General features: G+C 42.2%; 1 protein-coding gene across 6 annotated transcripts in view; it reads left to right on the top strand.

The window, feature by feature from the left end:
• The window catches only part of PTPRM (protein tyrosine phosphatase receptor type M), a 745,518-nt gene that overhangs the window by 703,794 nt on the left and 23,673 nt on the right, over positions 1–18,051 (top strand). For all 6 annotated transcript variants that reach the window (XM_090039711.1, XM_090039716.1, XM_090039712.1 and 3 more), the window contains 2 exons: positions 13,480–13,596; positions 16,699–16,853. In XM_090039711.1, the coding sequence (XP_089895837.1) occupies positions 13,480–13,596; positions 16,699–16,853 (272 nt within the window). The remainder of the gene's footprint in view (positions 1–13,479; positions 13,597–16,698; positions 16,854–18,051) is intronic.

Genomic DNA, 18,051 nt, shown 5'->3' with positions numbered 1-18,051 from the left:
CTGAGGCATACTTGTCAAAACCATGCATCCCTTTAAGCTCCTGTGTGTTCCAGCAAGGGACCCTTGTCAGTTTTTCTGGCACCTGCTGACTGCCGTGCACCTGGTATTTAAATGGCACAGAAATGTGTTTTGATTGTTTTCTTTCTCTAATGAACCCACCTGAGGGACATTTAGCTCTTTATCTAGTAGCCTGTTACACAGCCACTCACATTCACACTGTTTGTGTGGAGATTCAGAACTCACTGGTGTTGTTATACTAATCCATCTGCCAGAAGTCTTATCACAAAATCTGCAGGGCTCCCTAAGGAGACTTTTGCACTAGTAATTTAAGCTAATGATTTCTAAACATATTTAGTCAGTTTTATGAAGACCTCATTAGAATGTGACTGTTTATTAAAAATCTAAATGAGCTCTCACAGTCATTTAGGAAAATCATTGTTGAGTTGCCATGACCATTTGTCTGATAACAGGTGATGAGGTGGTTTGAAGTGAAGAGAGGCTTAAGCAGATGTTATGAAAAACAACAACAATAAAACCCTACTCTTTAAGGGCAAAGATCAAAAGTCGATTTCCTCATTAGGTTAACGCTGGCCAGTTTTCCACTTAAGAAGAAGTTTTACATAAAAGAAAAGATAAATGACTTAGGGAATGAGATGCAGACATAAATGCACCAGAATCAAAATTTTCCAGATCACTGACTATTGCATATAAAGCAAGGGCAGGCAATTATTTCAGGTGCAGGGCCACTTAATAAGTTTTGGTGAGCTGTAGAAGGCCACAAGGGTAGCCCTGCCCTTTGACAGTTGCTCCACCCTCCTGGTTGCCATCTTGGGACCTGAAGTCTTGCCCCCTAACCCCTGAACTTTGCCACTGGAAGTCTCTCCCCTTGTCCCCAGAAGTACACCTTTTGGGGAGGGGGTTTGCCATCTTGGAACCAGAAAAGAAAAACAAAGTATATAACTAAAAATCAAACATTGACAATATCATTTTTAATTTTATTTTTAAAAATACTTTTGTCCTGATTTGTGTGCGTTTGCATAGTGTATATAGAGGTAATTGCATAATAGTTCAAAATTAAGTTTTACTCTTGTATATTGTAGGGGGGTGCAGAGGGGTGGGGGGCATGGGGTTTGTGGGGGGCTGTAGGTGTGTGTGTGGATGTGTGTACATGGGGTGAGGGGGTGTGTGGATGTGGGTGGGTGGGTATGTTGGGTTTGTGGGGATGTGTGTGGGGGGGGTTTTGGGGGGGTGCCTGGAGGGGGAGGGTGACTGGGTGTGCATGGAGGGTTACAGATGGAGTGTGCGTTGGGGGGTGTGAATGCATGGGTGTGGGGGTGCTGCGCATAGCCGTGTGAGCGGGGCTCCCTCCAGAGGCACACAGCTCTGTATGGGGAAGGAGTGGGGGTTTGTAGGGGGGAGGGTGAGTATGGGAAAGGGGTGTGGGGTTTATTGGGCATGTGGGAGAGGGTGTGGGTGGGTATGGTGTTTGTGGGGTGTGTAATTGTGGAGGGAGGGTGTGCAAGTATTGTGGGGTGTGCATGGGAGCCCCTTGTATGTTCCCCCCACCTGCTCCCACCCCACAACAGCCCAGAGCCCATGCACCCTGTGGTGCCTCTGTGCCACCACCAACAGTGCACAGCCCCAGCCCCACCCACTGCAGGACATGGCATGGCAGGTGGTGCCTGGGCCAGGTGGGACCAAGGGACCTGCCATGGGCTAAGCAAAGCCCCTCTGACCCACAAGCTGTATTTTATATTACCCACCTCTGATATAAAGCAAAGCCAAAACTCACAAAAATGTTCCAATGAGACAAAAAAGTATGACAAAAGAGTCCTTGACAGTCTGAAAAGGGCCTCTTACTCTCCTGTGCTCATCCAGAGGCCTTTCCTTTAGCTTTATAAACTGTGTAACTTCAACTGCTTTAATTTGAACCAAGTCATTTTCTTCAACTGAGTCTGAGGATTTTTCTTTTGGAAACCAACCTGTGTGTACAATAATAATATGGATGGTAGGAAAACATAGCAAATCTCCATTGTCCAGTCTTATACATTTCACTTACTGCTTGAGGCTCCTACTGAAGGCAATGAATGTTGATCAGGCCCTGACATTTTGGCCAGTGCCTGCTGCTGCTGGCCCTTGGAGGCCTACAAAGAATCTCACAGCTTAAACCATCTCTTTCTTCTGCACAAGTTGTATGATGAAGGTCTTGCGAGCTGTACCTATGTCAGTATAGCAATTGCACATAATATCATCCTCTCCAGACAATGGACTGACTTTTCTGGCCACCCAAAATCCAAGCTGACATGTCAATCATTTTACATAAGAAATCACAGAAAAATAGGACCAGAAGGGATCTCAGGAGTTTAGCAAGTTTAATCTTTTGTCTAAACCACCACTGCCAAGTTTTTGTCCAACCCACTCTTAAAAACTCCCCTTCCAAGATGGAAATTGCTCAGTCTGTCTAAGTCAGTGATCCTCAAACAGCATGCTGCAGCACTCTGGAATGCCCCCAGATCATTTGAAAGGTGCCTTCAGATATGAGGAAATAAGTGAGATGTGAGGAGATAGGCAAGGTGTGACAAGCTCAGCAGATAAGTTCAGCATCAAGCTTGTCCCTGCCTGGCCATACCTGTATCCAGAGACAATCTGAGCAGGGTGCGGGGCCTGGGGCAAATCAGCCTGTGCGGGGTCCTGCGCTTGGTTGTGAGGTAGCTGGCGGTAGATTCAGTGGCAAGGGAGGGGTGGTGCGCCAAGCAGCCAGACAAGCTGGATTCAGTGGCAGGAGGGATGCCAAGCAGCCAGACATGAAGCCGGTGGCAGCACGGAGTTGCCATGGCCACTCTGCCCCTGGGTGCTTGCCCTGATTCACCCCCTTCAGGGATGGCCCTGCCCCTACCCCTTTGGTCAGACCCTTAAGGAGATAAGCACTGTAATATATATAAATTTTCTTCTACGACATGTTTTCTATCACTCAGTATCACAAAATATTTACAAACAGGTAACATCAAATATAATTATACAAAATAAAACCGCATGCAAGAAGCACAATAATTACAGTAATTAGGGCTTCACAATTATTACCAAGAATGAGAAGCAGCCAGTCCTGATAGTATTGCTGCACAAAAAATTGTTTTGGAAAGTAGGCATAGTTGTCACAACAGAAATACCCAAAACACATGCACAGAACCAAGAAAATCAATAGTTCATTTAACTAATAAAAGCTAACCTGCAGTCCTTTATGCACGCTGTACCATTTACCATATTTACATACTAGGGCTGTGCGAAACGGCACCGTTCCGTTTTGACTTGAGTTTTGAGGTTTTGATGGAACAGCATTCCGATCCTAGCACTGGGAAGGGGAGCTCAGCTTAGCTGGGCTGACTTCCTTTCCCCAGCCTGATGGCAGCGCTGGGGCGGGGAATGAAACCAGGCTCAATTCCCTTCCCCTGCGCTGTAATCGGCTTCCCACAGCTGGTGGCAGGAGGTGGCGAGAGTCAGGGCTGTGCTTCCTACCTGGCTGAGCCACATGGGGTTGTGGAGCCACTGGGAGTGCAACCCTGGTTCTTCCCTGTCTCCCACCACCTGGCTGCTGGCTGCTTCAAAACTCGAAACATTTTGACTAGCCTCTTTTTGTTTTGAGGCTGTTTCAAAGCCCTTCTTTTCAATTCGATTTTGCTGTTTTGAGCTCAAAATGAGTCGAAACAGTGTCGAATCAAAACAGCCGGCAAAATTTTGCACAGCCCTACTACATGCCACAAACCATGACTTGTAACAGTAGTGTGGCCTCTATTCCACCTCTGGGCACACTCTTTTACAAGATATATTTTTCCCACCAGTAGCCGTCATGGATGTTTTGTTGGGTTGAGATGCAGTAGTTTAGTAAACAGGTGTTTGCAGAATGGCAATTAAATCTAGTGTTGGACAGCTGATATCCCTCTGTGTGCAGAGTTAGGGCTGTACTGGGAGTTGTGCATTAGTTGTGCCTGTAGCAAGTTTTATGCCTGTAGTAAGAGGAGTAAAATGTATATGAATTATGGATCTTTACTATTTATTTTCTTGTTCTTACAGATTTGTGTTTGGTACACAAAAATGAATAGACCACATTAAAAGTTTGATAACAGAGATAGTAATGACCTAGTTTTTTTCAGTGTTTAAGTAAGGGTGGGGGCTTGGGTGACAGTGGGCGGACATAAAGAGAGGTAAAAATTCACTGACAGGCACAGAAGATTTTATCCACCAACCTTCCTGTACCACTAGCAAGAAATCCTTTTTCAGCAGCAGCTACCCAAGAAACCATTCTCCATTGTGGGAAAAGATTTGATAGAAAACTCTAGCTCTTACTGGAAAAGACTTTGCATATGGTCAACTCCAGGCAGTCTGGCATGCACGAACTTGCCCATCATCAATCCGCCAGTCAAAATCATTGGAAAAGAACCTGGAGATTACTGTGAACAATAAGCTGGGTATGAGTCAACAGTGTGCCCTTGTTGCCTAGAAAGCTAGCAGCCTACTGGACTGCACTAGTAGGACTGTTGCCAGCAGATCCAGGGAAGTGATTCAATACTGATGAAGCCGTATCTGGAGTACTGTCCAGTTTTGGGCCCCCCACTACAGAAACAATGTGGGCAAGTTGGAGAGAGTCCAGTGGAGGACAGCAAAAATGGTTTGGGGACTGGGGCACATGACTTGTGAGGAGAGGCTGAGGGAAAGGGCTTATTTAGTCTGCAGAAGAGAAAACTGAGGGGATATTATATCAGCCTTTAATAACTACCTGAAGGGAGGTTCCAAAGAGGATGGAGCTAGACTGTTCTCAGTGGTGGCAGATGACAGAACAAGGAGCAATGGTCTCTAGTTGCAGCAAGGGAAGTTTAGGTTGGATATCAGAAAAAACTTTCTCACTAGGAGGTAGTGAAGCAGGGGAACAGGTTACCTAGAGAAGTGGTGGAATCTCCATCCTTCCTTGAAGGTTTTTAAGGACTGGCTCAACAAAACCCTGGCTGGGATGATCTAGTTGAGGATGCTTCTGCTCTGAGCAAGGGGTTGGACTAGATGACCTCCTGAGGTCCCTTCCAACCCCAGTTTTCTTTGATTCTATGATTACATGCATAACACACACTTTTTCAGTTACAACATGAATAATGGTTAAGAAAGAACCTACATTCAATTTTAAGAAAGCAAAATAAAAGCATCTCCCCATTGTACCAGCTCTACTCAGGATCCACCCATTTGCCAATTTTCTTGTAGCTGGACCTTGGACTGCCAAGGAGAATTGTCAGCCAGAGCCCAGTTCTGGAGACATTCCATTAAAAATGCATGACAAGGACTAAACAGCAATGGCATGGGAAATTCAATAGGAACCTAAAAAACTAAGCTCATATGAAATTTCATGCTGACGGGGCAAAACAGCAATGCATACCCTTTTCTCAATACAGCCCTACAATAGTCGTAACCAGCACATTCCTAGTATTACATCTATAGACTAGTTTACCTGCAAAATCTCCTCAAAACACCAGAGGCATAACTTAAAATTTGGGGAGGGGTGCAGTAGAGCAAGTGCTTACCTCACTGCACAGGGCATGCTGTGGAGGTGCCATCTAAGCAGAAGCTCCCTGAACACAGGCCACTGAGGTGGCATTGGCACAGGCTCCATGGGGGGCTACCATTCTGGTGTCCCCTGTGAAATGATACTTAAAATGGATGTCCCACTCACCTGTTCCCAAGTTAGGCTACTGCTAAACATTTTCAAAACTTAACACAAGGCCTGTGTAAACTATCTATGGGAGCCCATTAATTCAATACTGAAATGCAGCTACTGCCGGAGTGGTTCATATAAACTGTTTAACACCACAAAAAGCATTAATGTTTAGTATGAGAGGAGTATACATTATCTAGTAGAAAGTGCCTGTGAATATAATGAGACATAATTACCCAAATTGGATTTAGTTTAAGGCATGGGCATTAATATTCCTTATAAGAAGTGCCATGGAGTTTTTCACCAATCTTAAAAAGGCTTTCACCCAACAAGGACACTCTTCCAGAGAGAGAGATCGCACGTTTGAAAGAGCCACCCAGATACCACAGGAAGAACTGCTGCAGTACAGAAGAAAAACCCCCACAAAGTGCACACTGCTGGTTATAACAGATCACCCCTCCCTCAAACCTGTACGGAAGATCCTCAAACAACTGCAACCCAGACTAGAAAGAGACGTTATTCTTAAAAAGATCTTCCCAGAGCCACCCATCCTAGCCTTCAAACAAGCACCGAACCTCACTAACCTCATCACCAAAAGCAAACTTCTTCAAGCCCAGAACACACCAAAAGGACCCAGCCCATGCCATGACAAGAAATGCAAAACCTGCCAACACATCTCCACCACCCCCCACAATTACTACACCCCACAACAGAACCGTCAGCATTCCTGGATCTTACAGCTGCACCTCCAAAAATGTAATACATCTCATCCAATGCAACAAATGCCCAGATGGAAAATACATAGGAGAGGCCAAACAACAACTGCGCACCAGAATGAACACACACTGGAAATCTATCAAAGACAGGAATACCCAATTACCTGTGGGGGCACATTTCTCACAAGAAAACCACCCTCTCTCCAATCTCTCAGTCCTGATCTTCAAAGGAAACTTACAAAACACTTCCCAGAGATGAGCCTATGAACTGCACTTCATCAACCACCTGGATACTAAAAATCATGGACTAAATATAGACATTGGATTTATGACGCGTTATAACCTGCCTGACAGCTGACTCCCTAGGTATCTCTCCACTATTCACCCCCCTTCTCTCTCTCCCCCCACCCTCCCAGCCTGTCTCTCAACCATTGACCCCTCAATCTACATTTTCACTGACTACCTATCTTGCATGCATACCAGCCCAGCCTCTGGCATCTTTACTTTTCATTCCATCCAGGAAGAGCACACACCAACTGCTGAAACTTCCTTATCCTGAGGAAGGGTTTTTGAACCCAAAAGTTTGCTTAATAATTGTTTTCCAACTTTTTAAGTTGATCTAATAAAAGATAACAGATTTACCCAAAGAACCTTGTTTGCCATGGAGTTTTTAAGATGGCCCAGATTTCATTTTCACTTCCACCTTGGAAGACAGAAATCAAAATGTGGAGATGGAAAAAAAAATAGTTGCATTAAATCCATTTCCTGCCCCTTGGCCAGCCTAATCTGTGCTCCAAAAAACTAGAAATACGGTCATTTCCTTCATAAAGTTAATTTGTATTTAACAAGCATTTTTTTTCTGATAACTTCCATTAATACTCTGTTGTTCTGTTCACAGAAGATCAATGTTTACCATTAGAAATGATGGAAGGTACAGTTTCTAACAGAATGCCAAAAAAATCATAAAATCCAGTCATTTGAAGCCATTGTTAATCTAGTGAGTGAAAAACATAATATGTCTAACAGTCAAAACACATTTCAGCTTTCTTAAAGTTATAACTCAAAATAACAAGTTGGCCTCGTTCCATCATGTGTAGCAGAGATGGATTCCTTAGGGGAAATAATTGGCTGTTATTCTCCAAGAAACTAGAAAGATTGGTTTTTAGTCATTTAAATAAAAATGTCCGCAAATCAACAATGTTCACTTCATTGAATAGGTCACAAGCCTATTTGTGAACAACACTGTCTTGTGTAAGTTCAAGCAATGATGGTGTCAGCTTTCAATGTTTTGGTCCAAGAATGGATGTTCTAGAAAGCATTAATCAAGGTCACTACCTTAATTCTTACTTATATAATTAAAATAATTCATTTTGAGGAGTAAACATAAGTTGTTTAAGGATACAAAAATATATGCATAAATTTGAGGGTGTGGGGGCAAGATATTTGTATACAACCTACTTGCACAGTGCATGTGTGAAAAGGTGTTGAGAAAATGGCTTGAAGCTCATCTTAGTACTTCCTGCCTTAGGTACTAAGTTCAGTGATTTTCAGCCAGGGTATCATGAAATCCTTTGAAGGATGCCACCAGGTGTGAGGAAATAAGCAAATAAGCACAGTTTCCTACTTCTCACTACCTGGCCATTCCCCCACACCTCTCTGGCTGGTCTCTCTGCAACTGTAATAAATAAGTTAGTTTTTGAAATGGGGTACCTTGAATCTATTGAGTGGTGCCTTCAGTTTAAAAAGGCTGAGAATTGCTGACTGACATGATCACAATAATATCTTCATACCTCACAGTTTTTAATGCATTTAACCTCCCAGCCTCCTAATAGTGCTCTCATCTCCATTTTACAGACAACAAGGAACATCAGTATGTCTGTACCACACAAAACAACATCATGAAGAGATACCTCAAAGTAGCTCCATCTACATTAGCTGTGCAACTAAACATAGTGCATCCACTATAGTACCTGGTAGATTTCATTTATGTTGGGAATAAGTCTATTGGGTGCTAAATGTTCAACCCTTGTTCTAAAAGACAAATTCACTCCCCTGAGGGGAAAGCAGCTGATGTATTGCCAGTCTACCTATGTCCAGGGACCAAGCAAGAACAACTACCCAGCCAGAGCAACCCACTGGCAGAAACTGCCTGGGTCAGGTACTGGATGTGTATCTCACAGTTAATAGCACTGCTACTTTAAGAGCGGCATTAGCCATGAGTGACTGCTGCCTCCTGAATCTGGGGAGGCACCCGCAGAAGCCACTGATGGCCATAGCCTTGTCAGGTGGGGCAGCAGCCCTACCGACAGTATCAGTTGTTGGCCGTCAGGGGGACACGTGCACCCCTGTGCACCACCTACCAGTTGCCTCTGGCATTAGCCATATCTAGACCTAGAGCGGAGCAGAGTTTGGAGCCAGTTTTCAGCCCCAAGTCCTTTCCCTAGGCAAACTGCAGGGACTGGTCAACCACTGTGTGAATGGAACCTGGGTAGTCCCAAAAGAACCCATGGTGAAAATATGCCAGTACAAGGCACATAACTCAGAAAATTTGGTAGAGATCAGCAGAGAAACCTTGAGGGGTTTGACACAAATTTAGCCTTAAAATTAATGGGCTATATTGTCTACATCCCTTGGACTCAGCTCTTGGTTCTTTGTTCCCTACTGTAACCTACAGTACCTAAATTAAGCTGTTCAGAGCCAAAAATACATACAATCTGAGATAAAATAAATATCTCAACATCCCCATTTGATCATCTTTACTTAGTTCAAATTACTCTTAAATAATAATTTATACAACTCTTTCCATTAATGATCAGTTAAGCAGTGCACAAGCAGCGTAACCTCTTGTTAGGATTTGATTTTATAAGTAAAGCAAATCAGGAACTCTAAATAATCAGTGTTATTGAAACTGCTCTGTACTAACTGTATAGGTTAGTCATAATCATTTTACAGATCAGCTTTTCAGTGTTTCCACTCCAAATCACCAAAATAGTTAGTTGCTTTTACTTGCTTTCAGTGGCCAAATCCACTACTTCAGAACGAACAAATATATGCAATATCATACTCATTTTTCTGCTTCCTGTTTTGTTTGCCCTTTTTATAAGTATTAAGCACAACTTGCTGCCCTTATCCTTTTACTCTATTTCCCTGTCTTTGGGGTTGGTGGTCATCTGCTACTGTGCTCCTCAAGTTCTCAGTAAAGCAAATGTATATGCGAAGAGTAAGCAAACATACCTTGTGAGGAATATGTTGTATGTACCCAGAGAGTTTTCAAGATGTCCTTCCCAATGACACTTCTACTTGTTCCTGGGGTGTAAATCTGAATTTTTGTTATGCAATCAGATTCAAATATGGGGTATTTCCAAACTACCTCTCAATTCTTGTTTTATTCCCATGAGCACCAAAAACCATTTTCTGCCTTGTAGCTCCTATTAACTATTATGCAGCCATTATTTTACTATGTACAAACCAATCATGATAGATTTTATATTTAGTCTAAGTATGAATACATGTATTATATAGCTAAACTTTCTAGGTTTTTGTTCATATAATAGGCCAAAAAGTATACAAAATGAACAAACAAATCCAGATACAGTAGCTAAAAAGTCAGGTAAAAGTTTTTTACCTAACTGAACAGCAGAGGCACCCTATGCCTGAAGAAGGGTGACTGCATCCGAAAGCTTGCTAAGAACTTTTTTCCAACTACTCAGTTGGTCTAATAAAAGATATTGCATCTACTCAAAGAACCTTGCCTGCCTCTGTCCTTAGACCAACACGGCTCCAACCAAAAAACCAGGTAGAATTTTTTACACCCATATTTTTGCCTTTTTTACTAGCAGTATTTCTTATGGATATCTAAACTCATATCTTATTTCACTGAAATTGTAAAGGCTTCAATCTAGCAAACGTTCATGGGACTGCTTCTCATTATGCTATTTATATCTATTTTAAAAATTCTTTATACTCATGTTCAGGGTTTTAGTATAAATGAGAATCAGTCCTTATTTTTTGGCACATGAGAAAACTAGTGAGGTCACATAAATAAAGTTTAGCACGTGCATCGAGTGTTGTAGGATTGGAGCCAAAAGAATAAAATAATTTTTAAAAATTAAAACATGCTTTTTATTATTTTCTCCCACTCAGCAAAACACTAGCAGAGCCAGTCTCAGGCTACAACTGCAACATTGGCACAGTTCCCACAGTTGATACATCCTTCACTCCCCTCCAGAGAATTGGCAAGGAATTATGTTGTCATGAATCCATTAACACTGGTCCCAGTCTGCCCATATCCAAAATTCTCTCTGAGCAGAGATGCAAAGAGCCCTTACAGAGCAGAACTACTTAGGGCACAGAGATATATAATGTATTTTGCAGAAGCCCACAGTCTTACCCCACTATTCCACTGGGCCATGTTAATAAGAACTAAAAGGGGGAGAAAATCCAGCTACTGGGGCAAAAGAAAAAGAAACTGCACTTCTTGAAATAAGCATTTCTACATGTCCCTGGTTGTTAATCATAATCCTAGCTGCCTAGACTTCCCAAGTTAGAAGCATGCCAGGCAGCTTAGTTGTGCCTATTTTTTCAATTGTTTATTTTACTAAACTGAGCTGTTTTGAGGATGGCAGGCAGCCGTCTGAAAGAAACTGAGCTAAAGTTAGAAACAGAACATATGATGCTCAATAGTTGTGTTGTGACTAGGACCACTGCTGCAGCTGTTTCCTCTTCCATACGTGCCTTGGCCATGTTTCTGAGCATCAGATTCCACCTATGGAAAGGCTAAAGCAACAGGCAGGAAGAAAAAATTAAGGTCAGAAACCGGATTGTAGAAAGCTGCAGCATTCTGGGGACAACATGAAATGTTGTTTACTCTGCACTAGACACAGGAAAGCATATTCACCATGTGAGAAAAAGCTGTTTCAAATCATTTCCCAACAGCAGATATAATGGTTCAATTTGCTTGAGTCAGGGATTTGAACAAAACCAGTGGCCTGGATATTCAAACAATACAGATAAATAGATAAGACAATGAGCCTTCAACAAGTTTCATATGATTTCCATTCTTCTGATGCAAGGCTTTTGGAAATTTTTCCAGACAGAATTTTTTTTTTAAATATATTATAGACAGAAGAGAATTGCATGAATGAATTGCATTTAACTCGTTTTAATGTTTTAAATATGTTGAGCTCACTGCTTGCCTGAGATACTTAAATATATTTCTCAGTTGTAAAGTATTTTAAACATATTATATTTTTGTTATTAATTTTCATGGTAAAATTCACAGTTATTTTTGTATATAACCAATCAGTGTGTAATTAAGCATATCCGTACACTAGTATTAACAAATTAATGCTTAATTTGCCTTGAAATTAAGGGGAAATGGAGAAAGAGAGGAAAAAAGAGGGAAATATTCCTATAATAAATGCATAGCACATGCTGGCCCTCTCACATAATGCACTCCTGAAAGTTACCCATATGCAGTGGTAATATAGGTCTGCAACCACCTGAATAGAACAGAATTTTATATAAATATAGTTATATATATAATCAATGATAGACAATGGTTGATCCTGTGGATCATTGTGTACACATAAGAGGTCTAATCAGAGTGACTGATGAATCCGCTTGTGGCTGACGAACCCAATTCGAGATTGACACAGCTTGTTACAAGTTTCACAGATCCATACTTTGTCTAAGTTAGAGTTCAAGTTTACAAAACACACTACTTTCGTCTTTTTTGTTCTGCTTCCATCCTATCAACCAAAGCCGCTTCATGTTGAGCCAAATGTTCCCTCCAGATTGACTGGATCCCAGCTTTTTATGTTGATGTTGAATGACTTTGTATCATTTTTACACGCATCGTGGTACCACCATAAAGGGCAACCCCGCTTTCTAGAGCTGCCTTGAATCTTGCTGTACAAAATATTCTTGGGGATTTGGTCTCCTCCCATTCTCCTGCCATGGCTGAGCCATCACAACCTCCTCCTCTTGATAGTGCTTCCAAGTGTGTCAGTCCTGCGCGCTCCTGTACCTCTGTGTTTGGTATTTTGTCTTCCCACTTTATTTTCAGGATCTTATGCTGGCATTTCATGTGGAAGCTATTCAATTTTTTGATGTTCCTAGCATACATAGTCCCTGTTTCTGAACCATAAAGCAAGGGCGACAGCACACAAGCCTCATAGATTTGCATCTTCACCTTAGTCGATAATTTGCTATTTTTCCATACATATTTCTGTAATAGCCCAAAATACTTAGTTGCTGTTCTGATTCTGTTAGCATGTTCAGTCTGAAGGTCAAGATTCCTGCTCATAATAGAACCCAACTAATATGTAATTAGTTAACACCAACCCACAGCAACTCCTGTGCCAATTTCACAGAGAACCTCCTCTCTTCCAACACAAGGATGAATTTCCCAATAAGTAAGTGCAAAGCCCACAGGACTCAGTAGTTGTCAGTTGTTTTCTAAGGAGTCAGTGCTAGAGCCAGAAATAAAATCTGTCTCCTGACTCTCACTCCTGGGCTTCAGCCATATGACTGTCCTTCCTCTCCTCAGTTCTTTTGAGAAGTTCAATCTAAGTTGGGAAACTAGATGTTTTGCTTTTCTAACGTTAGACAAAATTGTCTCCCCCTCCTCTGTACCCCGTGATGTATAAACTTGCATGATAGAAGGCAAGAAGTTATTTTTAAACAGCTTCAGGTGGAAGAAATAAAGATCCAGAGAAACCTGAATATATTCAAGCTTCCTTTATAGCATTTCCCTCTGGATACTGCCGGACTCAAAGTGAACAGGAAATGAATGGTTATTGTAACTGAGCTATGCTCAGTGTAAACACCCTTCATGCTACATACAAATGTTTCTTGCTTCATTGAATGCTACCCTCCCTAAAACTCAGCAACTGTCTTGAAGAGGGAGGGGGGAGGGCAGGGTGAAAGGGTGGTGCATAGACCATTTTCTTGTATTAACAACTTGACTGTCTTATGTGTGGTTGAATTTTATGCCATAAATCACTACAAAAGATTCAGTATAAATCTGATGAAAAATAGGGACCTTAATTTATTTTGTATTTCTAAAAGGTCAAATGCTGCAAATACTGGCCAGATGACACAGAAATATATAAAGATATTAAAGTTACTCTAATAGAAACAGAGCTCCTGGCTGAATATGTGATTCGGACATTTGCAGTAGAAAAGGTAAGTTTTCAAACTCCAGCTTTCTAAATGTGATGGTACCTCTACATGGGAGGTAAATGTGTGCCCCTTTGTGTCAACTTGCAAAAGCACCCAGATTTTGTTGACTAAGGAACAGCCCATTATCCACAGCAAAGTACTTTTTGGGCAGTCCTCCAGTGCCCCCTTATGGTAGATCAAGTTTTCCTTTTTCTTGAATTTCAGATCCTTTTCTGTCCTCCCCCCAACCTCCCTTGGCCCAGTCTTGAATTGGAAAGAGACACTCCATTTCCATGAGGAACTGAAGCAAGAGAGGGTGCTGCCCCACCCATTAGTTATAAGGAGTACTGATGTTGTTTTCTCATCTTCTGTCCACCACAGTTATGTCTGTGTCCATGCGTACCATTATTCCTCATTGTTATAAATACTGTGATCTGTCAGTATAATCTGTCTGAGCCTACAATAGAACTCTTTTATAGGGAAGTAATTTTTTTCATTAGACAACTTCATTTGAAGCAGGAAGGTCTTTTACAAGCAGCTTGTGATTGTCATATTGTATTGCCATAGAATTATGCCATTTGTATAGTTGATACTTAACAGGCAGGTATTTAGACCAAGTGGCTCTCCCAAGCAGCTTCCCAGGCTGGAGAGACTCTGTGAACACTTCAAAGTATATACTGGAAGTAGAAAAAAGTATCATGGTTGAATGCTGAAATTTAACACGTATTTGTGATAGGTTTTTACTTGTCAGCTTTATTAGTACCTATATCAGTTGAAGAATAATGAAGAGTGAGATGCCTAGGAGTGCAGTGAAATAATTTTCATTCAACTTCACTATAAGTGGATTTTCAGTTCAATCAACTGAAAAATTCCCTTTGACAACTGGAACCAAAATGTATTCCTATTATTATTTCTTGCAACATCAATAATATTCAAAAAGCCCCGGTTAGGCTCCGGAGCAGTGAGAGAAGTGCGGGCGAAAGCCAAACGTGCCCCTGCTCCCCCAAAACCCCCCAGAAACCCCCCAGCAGCCGCAGAGCCCCCCCCAGCCCCAGCACAGCCGGAGGCAAGCGGGGCCCGTGGTGGGAGGGGGTTAACCCTTCACTGAGTGGGAGGAGGCGGCTGAGTGGAGCCAGGCCAGGTCAAGCCTGTCGTTGTAAGGTCTGTTTTCCTGACCTCTGATCATGCGCGTGGCTCTTCCCTGGACTCTCTCAAGCTTCTCCACATCCTTTTTGAATTGTGGAGCCCAAAACTGGACGCAGTACTCCAGCGGCAGCCTCACCAAGGCCGAGTACAAGGGGAGAATGATGTCCCGGGATTTGCTTGAGAAGCATCTATGGATGCAGGCCAGCATTTTGGTTGCTTTACTAGCCGCAGCATCACATTGCAGGCTCATGTTCATCTTGTGGTCAGTGATGACCCCCAAGTTTCTTTCTTCCATAGTGCTAGCCAGCGTAGCACTGCCAAGCCTATAAAGATGCTGCAGGTTTTTCTTCCCAGATCCATGCATGGGAACTCTTGCAGCTACCTGTATCCCGCTGCAGAAATGAGGACTAAAAAGTCAACTCTGTATCCATAGCCATCTTATAATACTAACTAATAAGAAGTTTCTCTTGAGTATATGTCAAATATGACATGAGTTGGGCCCTGTTCAGCCAAGTATCCTACTGGGCCATGGGTTCCTTTTTCTTTAACCAATATATTTAAAAGTGTGTGCATCAAGTTACTGAATCTTCTATTCCTATTTTATCTTAATGGAGCTTGTCTGTGTTCTTGCAATGCATGAAAAAGAATGCTCATGAAAATGAAGGAGTTCTCAAACTAATAGTAAAATATGAATGAGTACTGTGACCTGACTGCAGTAACAATATATATTATATATATTTTCTGCAATTCATTCCAGCCTGTTGTCTGCTAGTATTTAGACACTTTTAGTAAACAGATGAGAAGAGTCAGTTAGACTTTGAAGAAGATGAGCTATTGGGTGATTTCTATTCTTTGACTTCTAAGCCCATGCTTTGATGTTAGCTTTTCACTTCTTAACCAGGACTGGAAAAAAAGGACACAGAGGATTGTACAGTTATTCATTACCAAACACTCATGAATAAGCACATTAAAACACAGTGATAAAAGACCTTAAATATTTTATTTCTAAAAATTCCCTCCATCCAAAAAGACTTCATTTAGGCACTGCTTATATAACAGTACCTAGCTTTTCAATAAGCTGATAAAAGCAGCTTCTGTGCAGTGTTGGTAGAATACATTTGCTTTTTCTTCTTTTATTTCCTTCTAACTTTTCTTTAAAGAACTGAAAGGTCAACACTACATCTCTTCCCCCGTAATGCTTCTGAATTTAAATTGGATAAAATGTCTCTCACCCACTTCCTTCTGTAGGTCATTTTCTTATATGCTCCAAAAAGAAAACTTAGAAGTTTATTTGTTAGGGAGGGACTTGTTTGATGTATTTTTTTAAGAAAAAATATGATGGTTTAGTGAATTTTAAGGTGTAAGGGTCAGGATTCTATTTTTGACTAGCTTAAAACTTTAAGAGATATAAGCCCTGATAATGGAAACACTTTGTGCATATAAATAGATCTCTAGAGACAACTAACCAGTAGGGCCACTCATGTAATGTTAAGCAGCTGCATTAAGTTTTTCTAGGTTTAAGGCCTAATTCTTTAACAACGTGCCACTTTTTCAGGGTTGTTTTCCGTCTTGGGAATGAAAAATGAGACACAAGAACTAGGAGAATCTGTGGTGAAATCCTGGCTCTAACAAAATCAGTGGCACAGTTCCATTGTAGTCAATGGATTCAGGATTTCACCTGTGATTTCTTCCTATAGATCTTTGCCACTGATCCACTCTGCAGTTTTGGATGTCTCCCCTTAGGGCTTGTTTTTTGTTTTTTGAATATTTTTAAAATTGCTCAGACATGTTACTATAAAATCAGTCTATTTTATTCTGACTCCAGTTAAAAATCTGCACATTACCTTGCCTTTAAAAGATTGACAGTAGACTTTTTTTAAAGAAAAGCCCCAAATATGAAACTCACTTTCAAATGAAACTTTTTCATATTCTTATTTATTCTGATCTTTTTATTCTTCTCTTTTACTTGAATGTGGACAGAGAGGTGCTCATGAGATCCGAGAAATCAGACAGTTTCACTTCACGGGCTGGCCAGACCATGGTGTACCATACCATGCCACAGGACTTTTGGGATTTGTACGACAGGTCAAGTCCAAGAGCCCGCCTAATGCTGGCCCATTGGTTGTACACTGCAGGTAAGCAGAGTGGAAATGTCTTCTCTTGGGTTTCTACCCAAGACTCGCACCGTAGTTTTGTCACTCTTGCATTGTGTACTCCGCAAGTAGCTGAAGCCAGTGGAGGTACTAATGTAATAAGGTACTAAACTAACAAAAATAAAAATTGCAAAACTTAACCTGCACCCCCTTGTTCATAACTCTCCTTGATTTCAATAGGCATCTATCACAAGGAGCCAGAAGGCTTCTGTTTCTTGAAAGGAAATTGCAGCAGGGTGAGCTGGTTCAAGGAAGGCTAGCCACTAAGGAACTAGATCCCTGTGGGCTGAGCTGTAGCCAAAAGCCAGCAGTAACAGGTATAAGGGACAGACAGGCAAGCTGCCTGGGGGCTAAAAGCTGCAAACAGCAGCTAAGCAGCCACAAGGGCAAGCAGGGCTGTAGGGTCAGAACAAACACACTTGTGATAGCTGCTGAGTCACCTAACCAGAAGGGGGCAGGGGCTCAGAGCCTGAGCCTACACAGTCAGTCTGTCCCGGGAGACTTCAAACGCAAGATCTGCAGAGCAGGGGGAATGCAGAATGGTTCCTAGCTGGCACTAGCGCTGTCTTCAGGAAGGCAAGCGTAATGCTGCTTCCTTATAGGGGAATATTATCTGGGGTACAGGAAAACCTTGTTATACAGGTAGTAACCATTGTTTTATGTTTGAACCCAGAAAGTGTTTGGTTTGTGTTAGCCAGTGGGTTTACTCAGTGGTTACAGTTTCAACTGGTGGTTTGGACACAGCTGAAAAGGCAGTGGAAAAAGACTATGGCAGGGCACCAGAGGGGCACTTTGCAGGCTGTCCCGCAGCTGGGTGCCAGGGGTGCACTGGCACTTTGAGCCTTGGCTTTGGTTCAGGACACCATAGGCTCAGGCCTGGGGGACAGGCTAAAGCCCAGAGACTTTCTGAAAGGGGAGCTGAAGCCTGGTACAGACAGAGGCCAGGCAGGACTGTGGTGGGTGGTCCAGTACCCAAAGGGGTAGATCCAGGGCAAGTGGGCCCTGCACATTTGAAGGAGAGAGCCAGGGCCAGTGGGTCCAATGCCAAGAAAGGCGTAACCAGGACCAGGGTTACAACTAGGGACCTGGCAGCTTAGAGAAATGCAGAGAAGGGGCCAGAAGTATGGGGGCAGAGCTGGTGTCCGGAAGCTGTATCCAACACAGTGGATCTAAGCTAAGT

The sequence above is a fragment of the Crocodylus siamensis genome, chromosome 3, assembly GCF_052110815.1.
Source record: "Crocodylus siamensis isolate JL-2025a chromosome 3, ASM5211081v1, whole genome shotgun sequence".
In the NCBI taxonomy this organism is placed as follows: Eukaryota; Metazoa; Chordata; order Crocodylia; family Crocodylidae; genus Crocodylus; species Crocodylus siamensis.
The sequence above is the reverse complement of the archived record's forward strand: the minus strand, read 5'-3'. Positions and strand labels throughout refer to the sequence as shown.